General features: G+C 27.4%; 4 protein-coding genes across 4 annotated transcripts; 3 read left to right on the forward strand and 1 right to left on the reverse strand.

Moving 5' to 3' along the window:
- The first annotated feature begins 363 nt into the window (after window positions 1–363).
- Window positions 364–2,791, forward strand: FRG1 (FSHD region gene 1). The gene is made up of 5 exons (XM_015334532.2): window positions 364–1,030; window positions 1,121–1,197; window positions 1,309–1,601; window positions 1,691–1,893; window positions 1,985–2,791. Exons 1-5 carry the CDS (start codon window positions 972–974, stop codon window positions 2,130–2,132), a joined length of 780 nt encoding a protein of 259 aa, XP_015190018.1. The 5' UTR covers window positions 364–971; the 3' UTR covers window positions 2,133–2,791.
- A 337-nt stretch (window positions 2,792–3,128) lies between these two features.
- On the forward strand, window positions 3,129–8,041 carry Cp190 (centrosome-associated zinc finger protein CP190). The gene is given in 6 exon segments (XM_015334533.2): window positions 3,129–3,260; window positions 4,202–4,380; window positions 4,494–4,633; window positions 4,701–4,952; window positions 5,047–5,606; window positions 5,609–8,041. Coding segments are annotated over 5 exon segments (2,565 nt in total). The 5' UTR covers window positions 3,129–3,260; window positions 4,202–4,212; the 3' UTR covers window positions 7,054–8,041.
- Window positions 8,042–8,171: 130 nt separating this feature from the next.
- On the forward strand, window positions 8,172–11,044 carry LOC107073815 (uncharacterized). Its single transcript, XM_089171266.1, has 2 exons — window positions 8,172–8,667; window positions 8,940–11,044. Exon 2 carries the CDS (start codon window positions 9,031–9,033, stop codon window positions 11,023–11,025), a length of 1,995 nt encoding a protein of 664 aa, XP_089027392.1. The 5' UTR covers window positions 8,172–8,667; window positions 8,940–9,030; the 3' UTR covers window positions 11,026–11,044.
- A 145-nt stretch (window positions 11,045–11,189) lies between these two features.
- LOC107073816 (venom acid phosphatase Acph-1) lies at window positions 11,190–13,135 on the reverse strand. The gene is made up of 6 exons (XM_015334536.2): window positions 12,786–13,135; window positions 12,581–12,682; window positions 12,227–12,492; window positions 11,858–12,141; window positions 11,578–11,783; window positions 11,190–11,457 (listed from the first exon to the last, which is right to left on the reverse strand). Exons 1-6 carry the CDS (start codon window positions 12,897–12,899, stop codon window positions 11,296–11,298), a joined length of 1,134 nt encoding a protein of 377 aa, XP_015190022.2. The 5' UTR covers window positions 12,900–13,135; the 3' UTR covers window positions 11,190–11,295.
- Between the last annotated feature and the right edge of the window lie 142 nt (window positions 13,136–13,277).

A 13,277-nucleotide genomic window follows, 5' to 3' on the forward strand; every position in this document is an offset into this window, starting at 1 on the left:
CCTCTCCCTGTGCCACTGGGATTGCACACAATGAAAGTTTTCCATGTCCGTGTGTTTGGGATGTCGAAAGAAGCCGAGTGTAACCGAAGTTGGCGGTTGGCCACGAAGTGGCACACTATGAAAGCGACTCATGTCCATGTATTCGGACGACACGAGTCGCTTTCATAGTGTGCCACTTCGTGGCCAACCGCCAACTTCGGTTACACTCGGCTTCTTTCGACATCCCAAACACACGGACATGGAAAACTTTCATTGTGCAATCCCAGTGGCACAGGGAGAGGGTAAGATTTACCCACGATCTGACAGCACTGTTTGAACAGTGACTTGAACAAGTGAAGCCTTGTACGATCCAATTTGGAATTTTGAAAATTTGATAACCTTTATTTTTTTTTTTAGTCATCAAATTTAGCAAACGGGTACGAATTTTCGACAGTGATTCGAAATCTTGAGAAACAGCACTGTACGATCTGTGTACGATCAAGTCTTTCTCCCTGTCGTACGCCGTTTTTACGATAGGGTTTTGAACTTGAAGACTAAAAAAAAAAAAAGGTCATCAACTTTGAAAAAGTTGGAACTTGGAAACTTTTTCCACATTTTGAAAATTTTGTCCGAGAAATTGTTGGATTTTTGTCAGATTTCAAATTTTCCCGGGGCGTACGATAATTTTCTGCCGCGTACGATAATTTTACGCCCCTGTGTCGATCAGACGAACTAAAATCTCTGGGATCACTGGTAGGAAACTCAGTTTATGGCAAATTGCCTATAGCAATTGTTCTGCTGTTTCTACCTCCGTCGCATTTGTGTTCAGATTGCTGCATAAATCACGAATTTAATTTTGAAAATGCTTGTTAAAAATTAGTTCGATTGAATTATTGCATAATTGTTGCAAGTGTTTTATAATTATTGTAGTGTTCAGATATTTGTATATATATAAATATTTATATATTTGTTGAATTTTGTTTTGATACAAAATGGCGGAATACGAGAGAGTAAGGACTGGAAAACTTGTTTTGAAGGGAGAAAAAATAAAGTCAGTATACACAAAAATTGTTTGATTACATTTATATTAATCATTATCAGTAGAAAAGTTTGATTTACCAATTAATTTATGTATTTTCAGATCAAGGAAACGAAAATCTAAGAAACAAGAAACCAAAGAGAGCGTCACTATTGATAATGAAGATATCAAGCTTCATGGTATGTATACACTTTATTTGTTTATTATATTTTGAATTATTATTATCACTAACTTGTTATTATATCAAAGAGATAAAGATATATTTAAAAAAATTATTTCTCTTTTAATAGGTGGTTGGTGGAAGACCAATAGTATCAAAGAAATAACTGGTACAGTAGCCATTGAGTTTGGAAAACAAACCTACATAAAAGCTCTTGATAATGGGCTTTTTACGCTTGGTGCTCCTCACGCTGATGGCGAAGGCCCTAGTCCTGAAGAAATCTTAACAGCACTTCGTATAAGCGACAATTTAATAGCGTTAAAGTCCGGTTATGGTAAATATCTTGGCGTTGACAAAAATGGTGTTGTTGTAGGACGTAGTGATGCAGTAGGTGCAATTGAACAATGGGAACCAATTTTTGAAGTAAGTTTTTTGACAAATGATAACTCAAATAAATATCATTTTTTATTTTAATATGTAACATATTAATATTGATTAACTTTTTTTTATAGGGTGACAAACTTGCTATATTAAGTAATACGATGGGAAATTTCATTTCTGTAACTGACGAAGACGATGTTATTTGCCAAAGTAAAGTAGCGGGTTTATCAGAATTTGTTACTATAAGAAGTATTATAGAACGTGACAATAAACCTAATAAAGATATTCCAAAAGAAGAAGTTGGTTCCTTAGCTGATGTAGAAGTGAACTATGTGTAAGTATAATGACATTAATTTTCATATAATTAATATATCTATATAAATGTTAATAATAAATAATCTAATAATTGTGTTATTATGTTACAGACGTAAATTTCAAAAATTTCAAGATAAAAAACTAAGGATAAATAAAGAAGATCGATCTGCCTTAGAAAAAGCTAAAATGGAAGGAAATTTACATGAAACCTTACTAGATCGAAGAAGTAAAATGAAAGCTGATCGTTACTGCAAATAGATTATTTGTATTAAAATGGTAATATATTATTGGATTGCCTAGATACAAATTCTGTTCTGTACATATACATATTTATATGTATACATTAAAATTGTAATATATATTTGATTAGGCAATTCAGTAATTATATCATTAAGTTATCCATAAATTAGAGTCAATTTTGAAATAAATGAGCCATTTATTTTAAAAATGATCTTAATCCATTTGCCAGTTTCTTATTAACCATAGTTACATATACCACCTAAAGTTAGCTATCATAAAAAACATTTTATGAAAAATGGACTTATGTTAGATCATTTTCAAAATAAAAGCGGCTTAGTATATTATATGTAAATATTATATGTACATTAAAAATATAAATTGACACAAACTTTTTAAGCAACCCAATGTTTATATTAACACATGCAGTCAACGGCTTTACAATATTATTATGTAAAATTGTAAAAATGTATTTTATTATCAATTTGTAATCTTAATTTAATGTTATATATTTCAAGTTTTTGTATACAATATATATCCAGCTAAATATTTTATTCAACAAATGCCGATTTGAATGTGTTAATTTGTTGTACAAATATATATATATATATATATTTATTAAGAATATAAATATATTTGGTTGTAAAATTCATTTATAATACACATTTTTTACACATGTACATATGATTTGTATTAATGTAATATAGCATAAATAGTATTGTATTCAATCTTTTCATGGATGTTATGATTGATGTTATTTTTTATATTAAATCTTTCCAATTTATTATAATAAAAGTGTAGTTTTTTCAATTTGTTTTGTTCTGCTAAGTCGCTGTCGATATAAAATAAATGAAGTTAAAAATCATTTTCTTTTCAATTTAAAAAATTTCCCCTGAATGAATTAAATTAGCATGATTATAATAATATACTGTAAAATATATTAAACAAATATTTTGTATGTAGGGTAAAAATGAAATATTCTAAATAGTAAAGTTGTTTAATTTTATATTTAAAGGTTGATACCACTGATTTATTTACTCGATCAGTTAACTCCATCTATGAGGAAGAGCTCATCACTTGGCATTGATGGTGTCGCAAAGTAATTTTTAAGAGATGGAGCTAAACGAATATTAAGCTATTCCTGAATAGGTATGTGTCCTTTGAAATACGGCGTTTTTTTCAATTTATCTATTTACATTATGTATGTGATATTGCAAAGAGATTTTTATAATTTTGATAAATATATATACATTATGTCTGTTTCGAACGGCGTCCTACAAAATGTTACCTTACGAACTTACTACAATGCGACGTATTTTTTTTATGTTTTAATCTTTTATACGTGTGCGTTTACAACATTAGTTTTCAACTGCATGCTATATATTTATTATTATTTATATTATTTATATAAATTTAAAATAGTGAAAAATATTTATTCAGAATGATAATTGAATGGTAATAAGGTTATAGATATAGATCATAATCAATTTTGATCAAGGTGAGTTGTGAAGTATTACAGCTTATAAAAAGTAGAATTATTTTTGTTTTATAGAAGAATAAAAAATAAATCTACAAGAATTTGTATATAAAAACTGACTAATTAAACAGTCAATTATAACCTGTATTTTTCAGATTCAATTAAAAATATTTGAGTGATATGAAAAGTATTGCAATTTTTTAAGATAAAATAGTTTATAATATGAAATTCCAATCAACAGTATCAATATCCATAGGTATAATATTTTTTAAAGGAAGCAGAATAGAAAAGATTTAATAGTGCGAGTAGTACGTTCATAAGCATAACAATAGTAGTTGATAACTATATTAAGCAACACATATCGTATTGGTAATATAGTCTTTGTATATTGAATAAATATATTCCATACTACCAATTACAATTATTTATTAATACTATTTAAGTACAATATTAGAGTAAGATTTCTACTCGTACTCTGCGACATATAAATATTATAGTTTTGTAACTGCAATTAAATTTGATCTTTACAAAGAAAAAGATATTATCCTTGTATATGAAAAGAATTTATATTTATAATATTTTTGTTATATTAATTTATTATTTCTGTGTATAGATTATTGAAAAATGCAGACATCAACTAATCGTGAAAAATCTCTCCCTTCGCGAGGGTTGAAGCAAGTGAAAGTGGATAATTGGGGAACATTTTTTCTTCAAAGACTTCAACAACTTTATTTCGAAGAAGAGTTACTTGACTTAACAATTAAGTTTCCTACTAGTGATATAACTGTACAGGTATTATTATAATCAAATTATATCACATATATAACTAATTATTAATTTATCAAATTTAAATATTATTATAAAATATTATATTATATATATATATATATATATTTATTATTTAGGCACATCGCTTAGTAATCACAACATGTACAGATTACTTTTTATTATTGGAACGTCAGTTAAAAGAAAAAGATGAGAATTTTGATGGAGTTATTATTATGCCACCAGATATGCCTTATGAGTGTGTTAAATCTATAATAAGGTAAAAATATAATTTTAATCACTATTGTACAGAATTATTAAATGATTAAAATTAAAATTTTATATAGTTTTATGTATACTGGACAATTGGAATATTGGAATTCAGAACAACATGCGTTGTATCGAACAGCACAAAAAATGAAAATGACGGTTTTAACTAAGCTGCTTGATGCACAATTCAATACAACTGCATTACAAGCAAATAGACCAATAAAATCAAATACTCCAATTATTTCAAAATCAGTAACGTTGTCAACTGAAGGAACAGCAACGACAAATGCATCATCGACACTGCCTGCTCAGCCATTACCTGGAAGGAAGTATGTACTAAAATTTGATTATTTTTTACATGAGTTGCATATTGTGCTATTTTCAGCTGGACCTTATTAAATATTTGTTTTTTATAACTCATAGGCTTCCAATTTGGAAAAGAAAATTAGAATTACCTCCCACAATGCCAATTACAAATTATGAATTGCGAGGCTCAGCACAAAAGTCTAGAGAAATCACTGCGGGACCATCCAGATTTGATTTACCTGAAGCAGAAGAATTTGCTCTTGGAGTTTTTTCTTCGTTTGATGATATCACATATAATACAAAGCCTATTGTTCAAGCATCAGGTAAATATAAAAGAGATAGATCACCTTCGCTTAAATGTTCTCCTGATAGAGATGCCAAGAATGATTCAACGGAAGATGAAGAAGATGACACTCAGTTACATGAGAAAGATTCAAAAGAAATTAATTCAGATGACGATTGGACAATATCAAATACATCTGAACGATCTCAAGATGGACAACAAACATCAAAAAAGGTAAGATTCGATCTTGAAGAAAAAGAAAATTTGGAGAAATCATCATCTTGTCACACAAACACAGATGAAGCTATTAATAATCATGCAAAGATTATTAGAGAAGTGCTCAAAAAATATCCTCATCTGATAAAACACAACAAAAATATACGTTTAAAAATAATGCAAAAGAAGCTAAGTCTGCAGAAGCTAGTACTCCTTGTAAAACAAAAGTTTCTTATGTTGTATTGAAATCAGATCACTTGATGTCTAGTAATGGTGATGATAATGACTCAAAATGTAATGGTAACATAGATGGTGGCGAAACTGGACCATGGAAATGTAACAAATGCGATTTAGATGAAGAGTACACAAATTATTATATGTATAGAAGACATATGCAAGATGTACATGAGGAGAAATTCGATCCAAGAGTTTGCGAACATTGTGGCTATAGAGCAACAAAAAGAAATATTTTGATGTATCATCTTTATACAAAACACAACGTGCCTCCACCAAAAAGCATGCGTTTCCCTAAATGTCAATCATGCTCATACGTGGCTCTTTCTGAAACTCTGCTCGTGAAACACGAAATAAGTTACAACCATCGTCCTACATCCCGAAATCATCCTTCAAACTTTGAAATAACTCAATGTTTACAATGTTCTCAAGTTTTTAAAGATACTAATGATCTCACCACACATGAAATAAATACTGGACATAGTAATCATGTAGAAGGCAGAGAAAAAGGATATCGATGTCCTCACTGTAGCAAAACTTTCGTACGTGTTACGAATTTGCAAGTTCATATAGACTGTTCTCATAAGGATTTACGAGATTCTGAAACGCCAGCTCCTGCTCCACCAATTTCTTTAGAACCGTCTTCGGAGGCAGAAGCTCTTAGTCACGTAGCAAGTGGGATAGCAACATCACTTGGAGTTGGAGATAGTGTATCCCCGGAAACTCAAGAAGTAGAGAATCAATCTGATTTCATAGTACCAGAAATGCAAATAGCTGATATTTCACAAACTACAACTTATCATACTCATGAGTTCGAAGGTCAGCAAATGATCATGTTGATCAATAACGATAATTATCAGCAACAGGATGGGAATGATCATCATCAACAACCCCAGCAATTGGATATTTCTGGAAATGAACAAATCGTAATGCAAGGTACAGAAGATGGAATGATCGTGTATATTCACGATAACGATGAGACAGAGAGACAAACGTATAGTGATTATCAATCTATAGAAATTACACAGGAGCCAGAGGAAATAGTTGAGGAAGTTGTTGAGGAGGTGGAAGAGGCAGTGATGGAAGAAGAAGTGCAAGAAGAACGATCTGAGCTTATAGATGAAAATAATGTTCATCAAATGGAAGATGGTATTCAATATGTTGAAGAACAAACTGAGATAGTTGAATATGATGAGGAACAATGTAGCGAAGATAGAAATAGAATAGAAGAAACACAAGAATCTGTAATGATTATTGAAGAGGAGCATGTGGAAGGAGATGATGAAGTTATTGAAGAAGTTACTGAAAAAGAAAATAACGAACAACAATCACCTGAAACAAGAGATTTTGCTACTGAGTGGGATGAGTATAGTAGAGATGCAATTGAATGATGAGTAATAAGATGCAATTTATATTCTTTATTAATTCATTTATATAAATAACAAATATGCTTTGCAAGTCGTTAGATATAAAGTTTTCGACTATGTTATACTAACATAATCATAAAGTTTTAAGTAGAAGAATTTATTATAATATTTTATCAAAGATTCTAGAAATGTATTGAGTACTCATTCAAAATGAAACAAATATGCATATTCTTATAATTTATTCGATTTAAAAGCAAAAACATTTTTAATATGTTACAGGTGGGTTTACAATTAATATCCATTTTTTTTCATTTAATAATAGTAAGGGTATTATAGTTATAATTATAATAATAATAATAATAGTGATAATGATGATTATGATTATGATAATGATGATGATGATGGTGATGATGATGAGGATAAGGATGAGGATAAGGATGAGGATAATAATGATGAATGATGGTGATGATTATGATGATGATGATGATAATGATGATGATAATGGTGGTGTTGATAATAATGATGATGATGATGATGATGATGATGATAATGACAATGATAATAAAAATATAATAATTATATAATAATTGAAATTATAATAACCATATAATTATAAGAATGAAAAATATTAACGCTGATAAAAAGAAAACAATAAAAGAGTTGTTATGGTAGCAATTACCAAGATGATGGCAAGTATATAACAAAAATGAGGCAAAAGAGAATAATATTATAGTTATTTTTATCTGATTTGAAGGAATTTATATTCATTATGGACAAAATTTATAATTTGTTTTATTTTACAGTTTAACATGCATTTCTATAGATTTTAGAGTTTAAGAGCTCAAATTATATATCAATTATGATTATATTTGAACGAAATATTATACATAGAAAAAAGAAACGTATGAAAATGTTAAATGAATATATAGTTATAATGAATGTGATGAAAGCGAGCGTATGTGTATGTGTGTTTATGTATGCAAAATTTAATAAATTTTCTGGAAGAATAGGATTTTTATTTTTCTATTTCTAACCATATAAAATAGTTTTAAATAATTTCTTTTATAAAGAACATCTCTAATAAAATTGTATTCATTATATCAAATATTAAAAAATAATTTGGAAAAATTTATGAAAAAAGAAGCTACGAAAAATCCATAAAATTAAAAAGCATCTGTAGTTCGTCTTCGATCATTTGACTTGAAATTTGCGCAACTGCATCATTTCTCTTTTAGATTTTTATTAATTTTTAATAATGATTAAAATTAGAAAGAAAATACTAATTACTATTTATTATTTACTATATTAGTAAGTTTTGAATAAATGTTTATATACATAAATGTAATTAGAAAAAATGTAAAAGATATATTTCTCTCATGTTACTTGTAAGATGGCGCTGAAGAATTAAGTGTTCCCTCTATGTTATATTAGTGATATATGTTTAATTTTAAATGGGAGTTTTTCGAATTTATGTAACGGTCAGTATTTTCTGTGGTAATTCAAAAAGTATTGTTTATTAAGACTTGATGAAATATTTCATTTAAATTTATTTGATACAATATTAATTAGTTTAAAAGTTTATTTATGTTTGCTTAATATATATATATAATGTTATATTTATAAAAATATTAATATTGGGTAAGTAAATCATAATAAGAGAGAACGTTCATTTACTTTTTAATAATTTTTAGCTTGTTTCAGAGATTTGTTTGTTTATTTCATATGTTTATAACTATAATATTTTTTATTTATATGTATTTTAATTTAAAAAGTATATTGTGTAGAAACATTATGCATGTTTTTAATTTTTCTATGTTATTTATTTATACATATTAAGTTTTTTACTGTTTATAAAAATTTTTTCAAATTGTGATACAGTGTAATGTTACATTTTTAAATTTTTATTCCAGATATTACATACAATAAGGAATAGGTTTAAAAAAAATATAGTAGCTTTATATTGATTCATAATTACTGTGTTTGATAAAAATAATTTATACAATGGATAATTATTGTGCTCCACAGTGGGTAGATTTTACATGTAGTCCACAAGTACCATCTGATGATTATTTTGAAAAACATCATGAAATTTATGAACCTAAGTTACGTACTAAAGTAATTGAAGAAAATATCAATTCAGATAATGAGTTGTCAGAAATTATTGAAACACCCAGAAAATCAGTGCAATCGATAAAAGAATCCATCAAATCTATATCTACTGAAAATTTAGAAACAGAAATAAGTAATATTAAGAATACACCGATAAAAGTAATATATCCTTTACCTTATAATAATAGTAAACCAAGAATTATAAAGGAGACGAGTTATGACAATGTAATGAATAATGCTATGCAGCTTTGTAAAGATTTAATAATTAATGATAAAGAACATACTGATGTATTATCAACAGATGATCTATTTAAAAAACCAATGCCAGTTAAAACGAAAACGTTCAAGCCTGTGAGAATTCGTGAAATTGAGAATTCTTTTTCAGAGTCAATTCCTGAAGGAATGATGGACAGTGAAAATAATATACATAACGGAGAAATAAACAATACATCTTTAAATGGTGTTAATATGAATAAACGTGGCACAAGTTCATCGAAAAAAGTTATAAAAGATGTTGGTAAAATATCGAAAACCGACGATCATTTGAAATGTAACATGTCAGAAAATAATATCTTACAAAATGATCGTTCTAAAATAAATTTAGATAGCAAAAGTTTAAAATTGAAGTCTTCTAATTTGAAACAACAATCTTCTCTGGTAAACAAATATACAATTTCAAAGATAAACACATGTAATAGACCTGTAGTAAGAAATAATCAAGAAAAATCAAAACCTAAGCAAATAGAAAAGGATCAAACCAAAACAAAATTTTTACGATCCAACTCTGCGGATTCTTCATCAGTTTTACATAATAAAATTACGCAGAAAAATATTAAAGTTACAGATGCAGATAGTACAGTTAAAATAAAACAAACTTCAAGATTATATTCTTCTTTTTCCAAAGAAGGAAAAGTACTTAGTCAAAAGAATAATGCATCCAAAAAAATGGTTACTACTGTTGTAGGTAATAACGGATCAGAAATTATAATTAAAAAAGAAAAAATTCTATTTTTTGATATTCCTATACACACTAAACAAAAAAAGATTACGTGTCCGATACCTTTCAGTTTTGAAAATCGCGATAAAATGAAAAAGCAATTAAAGCTAGATCAATCAGAGTCCAAATCCAAGTCAGTCCCTAATCTAAAATTATTAGATTTTAGTAAATCTCAAAAAGTTATGAATAAATTACCAAGTACAAAGAAAAACACACTTAGGGGTTTTTCTAGTAACAAAGATATTAACGAAAAAATAAAAGATATTAAACAATTAGAAAGAAATAAAAGTAATAGTACATCTTACATGCATTCTACGCTTCCATATAAACCAATGAAAACTAATTATTTAATGAAAGACAAAATCGAAAAAAAGAAAATTCCAGATAGTCAGAATAAAAAGGATGCAAATCAGATAAAAAAACCATTAGCACCTATTTCTTATAAAAATATTCAAACTAACATAAATTTAAAAGATAACAAACAGAAAACATTAGAAATAAATAAAAAATGTAGCGAGAAAGAGAATAAACAACCTAATAATTCTACGTTTATTACAAATACTAGTACTTTAAATCAGAGCAAAGTAATCAAGTCAAAATCTTCTGTGATTAAAACAAATATCGAAAGGAAAGAAAAACAACGACATGTAATAGAAGAAAAGGTGAAGGAAAAGAGAACTTTACTAGAGGAAAAACTTAAAAAAGAAAAAGAAGAGAAGGAAGCTAAGGAAAAATTGGAAATAGCAAAACTTCGAAAGCAAACTGAAATAAAAGCTAGACCAATGCCAGTATATAAACCACTTATTCGTGTAAGGTCTACAAAACCTTTGACCAAACCACAAAGTCCAGCATGGTCAAGTAAGAAAAAGGTTGAAAAATCAACTTTGTAGTTTTGTTCATGTAATCGTATGTATTAATCATTTATAATTCATTATTGTCTATATATTATTATATATATATATAATTTATTATTCATTTGGGGATCATTTTTTAAATACTAACCATGTTTTTGTACAAATGTAATTATGTAAAAGAAATAACAAACGAATAATGCTTAAGATTTTTGATCAATAAGTTCTTCATATATATTATATAAGTATATATACATATATATTAGTTTTTATCATTTTTATATAAATTCTTAGTATATGTCTAGCAAATTACTTATTTGTTTGCGTTTTGCGACACGCGATTTTTATTTCTTCGCCAGACGGACGATAAGACGCAGTTATTTCCATAAATTTATCAAATGGACATAACACTTGACAATCAGGGATTTGAAGTTCTACTGCTTTTGGCGGAATGCCTGTATAATATAATACCTAAAAATAACAATAAGTTTAGATTAATCAGATAAATTGAAAAGTAAAATGAATATTGTACTGAGATTGAAGATATTTTCAGAAGAAGTATTTTAGTCTTATTATTTTTTAACTAAATACCTTAATATAATAAGTTTGATTAGTTTGAAGTAATTCTAATATAACGGCACTGGAAAATTGTGGAACATGTGGTTTATATACATTTAAAACATTTAACATGCTACCAATATTTGTTTCATGACCACTGTATAAGTAGATTTTGTTTCCTTTTAGTTTTCCATGTTTAGAAGCTAACATATTTTCTACCATTTCTGTTAACAATGGACCTAAAATATAAATCTATATAAATTTCTATTAATCTTCAAATTTACTTTTATATCAATCATGTATGCTTATATACCTCCAGAAAGTCTTTTTAATTTAGTATTTAAATTAGCAACTTCGTAAGAATATATGATGCCATCTTTGAGATGGCCATCTGGAAATACAGAGAGGACCCATCCAGGCAAGGGAAGATCCATCATCCATTCGGCCATAAAAATATTATATAAAGAATACATATCTAAAGGATTATTTATTTGTTTTCCAGACCATTTGGTTAGATTGGCATTCATTTCACTAAATTCAGCCATCTTCTGTATGACTTCGGGTGTTTTTAAAACTCTTTGATATTCCTCTGAATATCTATAAATAATCCAATTTAATGTTTTATAAGATTTAACTGTTGCAAATTTGTTTGCACATAAAAGTTTATATTTGTTAAACATACAAAGGACAATCCATTGGTAATAAGATATTATCTTCAATCGTTGGAACATATGTATATGGGATCGGTTGCCAATTTATATCAGTGTCCCATTTTTGAATATTTATAGGTGGAAACAATCCAGCAAGAACAAGTTGCAAGGACATTTTTGTTCTAGAATAATCCGTAGTACGAGCTTTTACTTGCTCTGGAGTATAAATTTTACTCAAGAAGTTTCCATATCTGAATCTGAGAAATTTGCCTAGCTCATAAGCGCGTTTTTTACCTTTCTGAAATATATAAATAAATTATATATATTTTTAATAATGTATTTTTTAAAATACCATGTGTAGTTATTAAATCTAAAGATCTATAGACATTTGTCAATTCTCCAAAACCCATTGGATAAAAATCATATGATTTGTATAGATCATTTGGATATAATTCTTTATTTGGGGTTCTATCTCCATGTCTAAATATCTGTAAAAATAATTAAAAAGTTATATATATACATAACTTGTACTCTTTTGTTATACAAAATAATAAAAAAGAAACAATGATTTCTTTTAAAATGTTTTCTTACCACATTCACCAACTTAATTTCTGGTTCCTCTACGCTGTCAGATACTGCTACAATTATTAAAATATTAATAATAATAATATTAATCAAATAAAACCAATTTTGTTTTATGTTCATATTTAGATCATAAAATTATGTCTATCTTAATTCTGTTGTACTAATGTACTGTATCTATGGCCTTGAACAATCAGTTTTATTAGAAAAGATATCACTTAAATATACAAAACTAGATTTCATAATTTTTGATTTTTATTTGATATTTGATGATGATTATTGAATTTTGATTGCTGATATTTATCATTATATATTATTATACTATCTAATCACTAGATTTTATGATAATTGAAATAAGCATTTCTTATTAAGATATCTTGTATCTATTATATTCAAAGATACGTCAAGATATTTTCACAATCAATTTTTTGAATCCTATTATTTCATTGGACGACAATACCTTTCAGTGTAGTAACTATTTAAATCATTATTAGGGGCTAT

This window comes from Polistes dominula, unplaced genomic scaffold (genome assembly GCF_049000335.1).
Source record: "Polistes dominula isolate Pdom_NZ unplaced genomic scaffold, Pdom_raw_medaka contig_31, whole genome shotgun sequence".
NCBI classification, from domain to species: domain Eukaryota; kingdom Metazoa; phylum Arthropoda; class Insecta; order Hymenoptera; family Vespidae; genus Polistes; species Polistes dominula.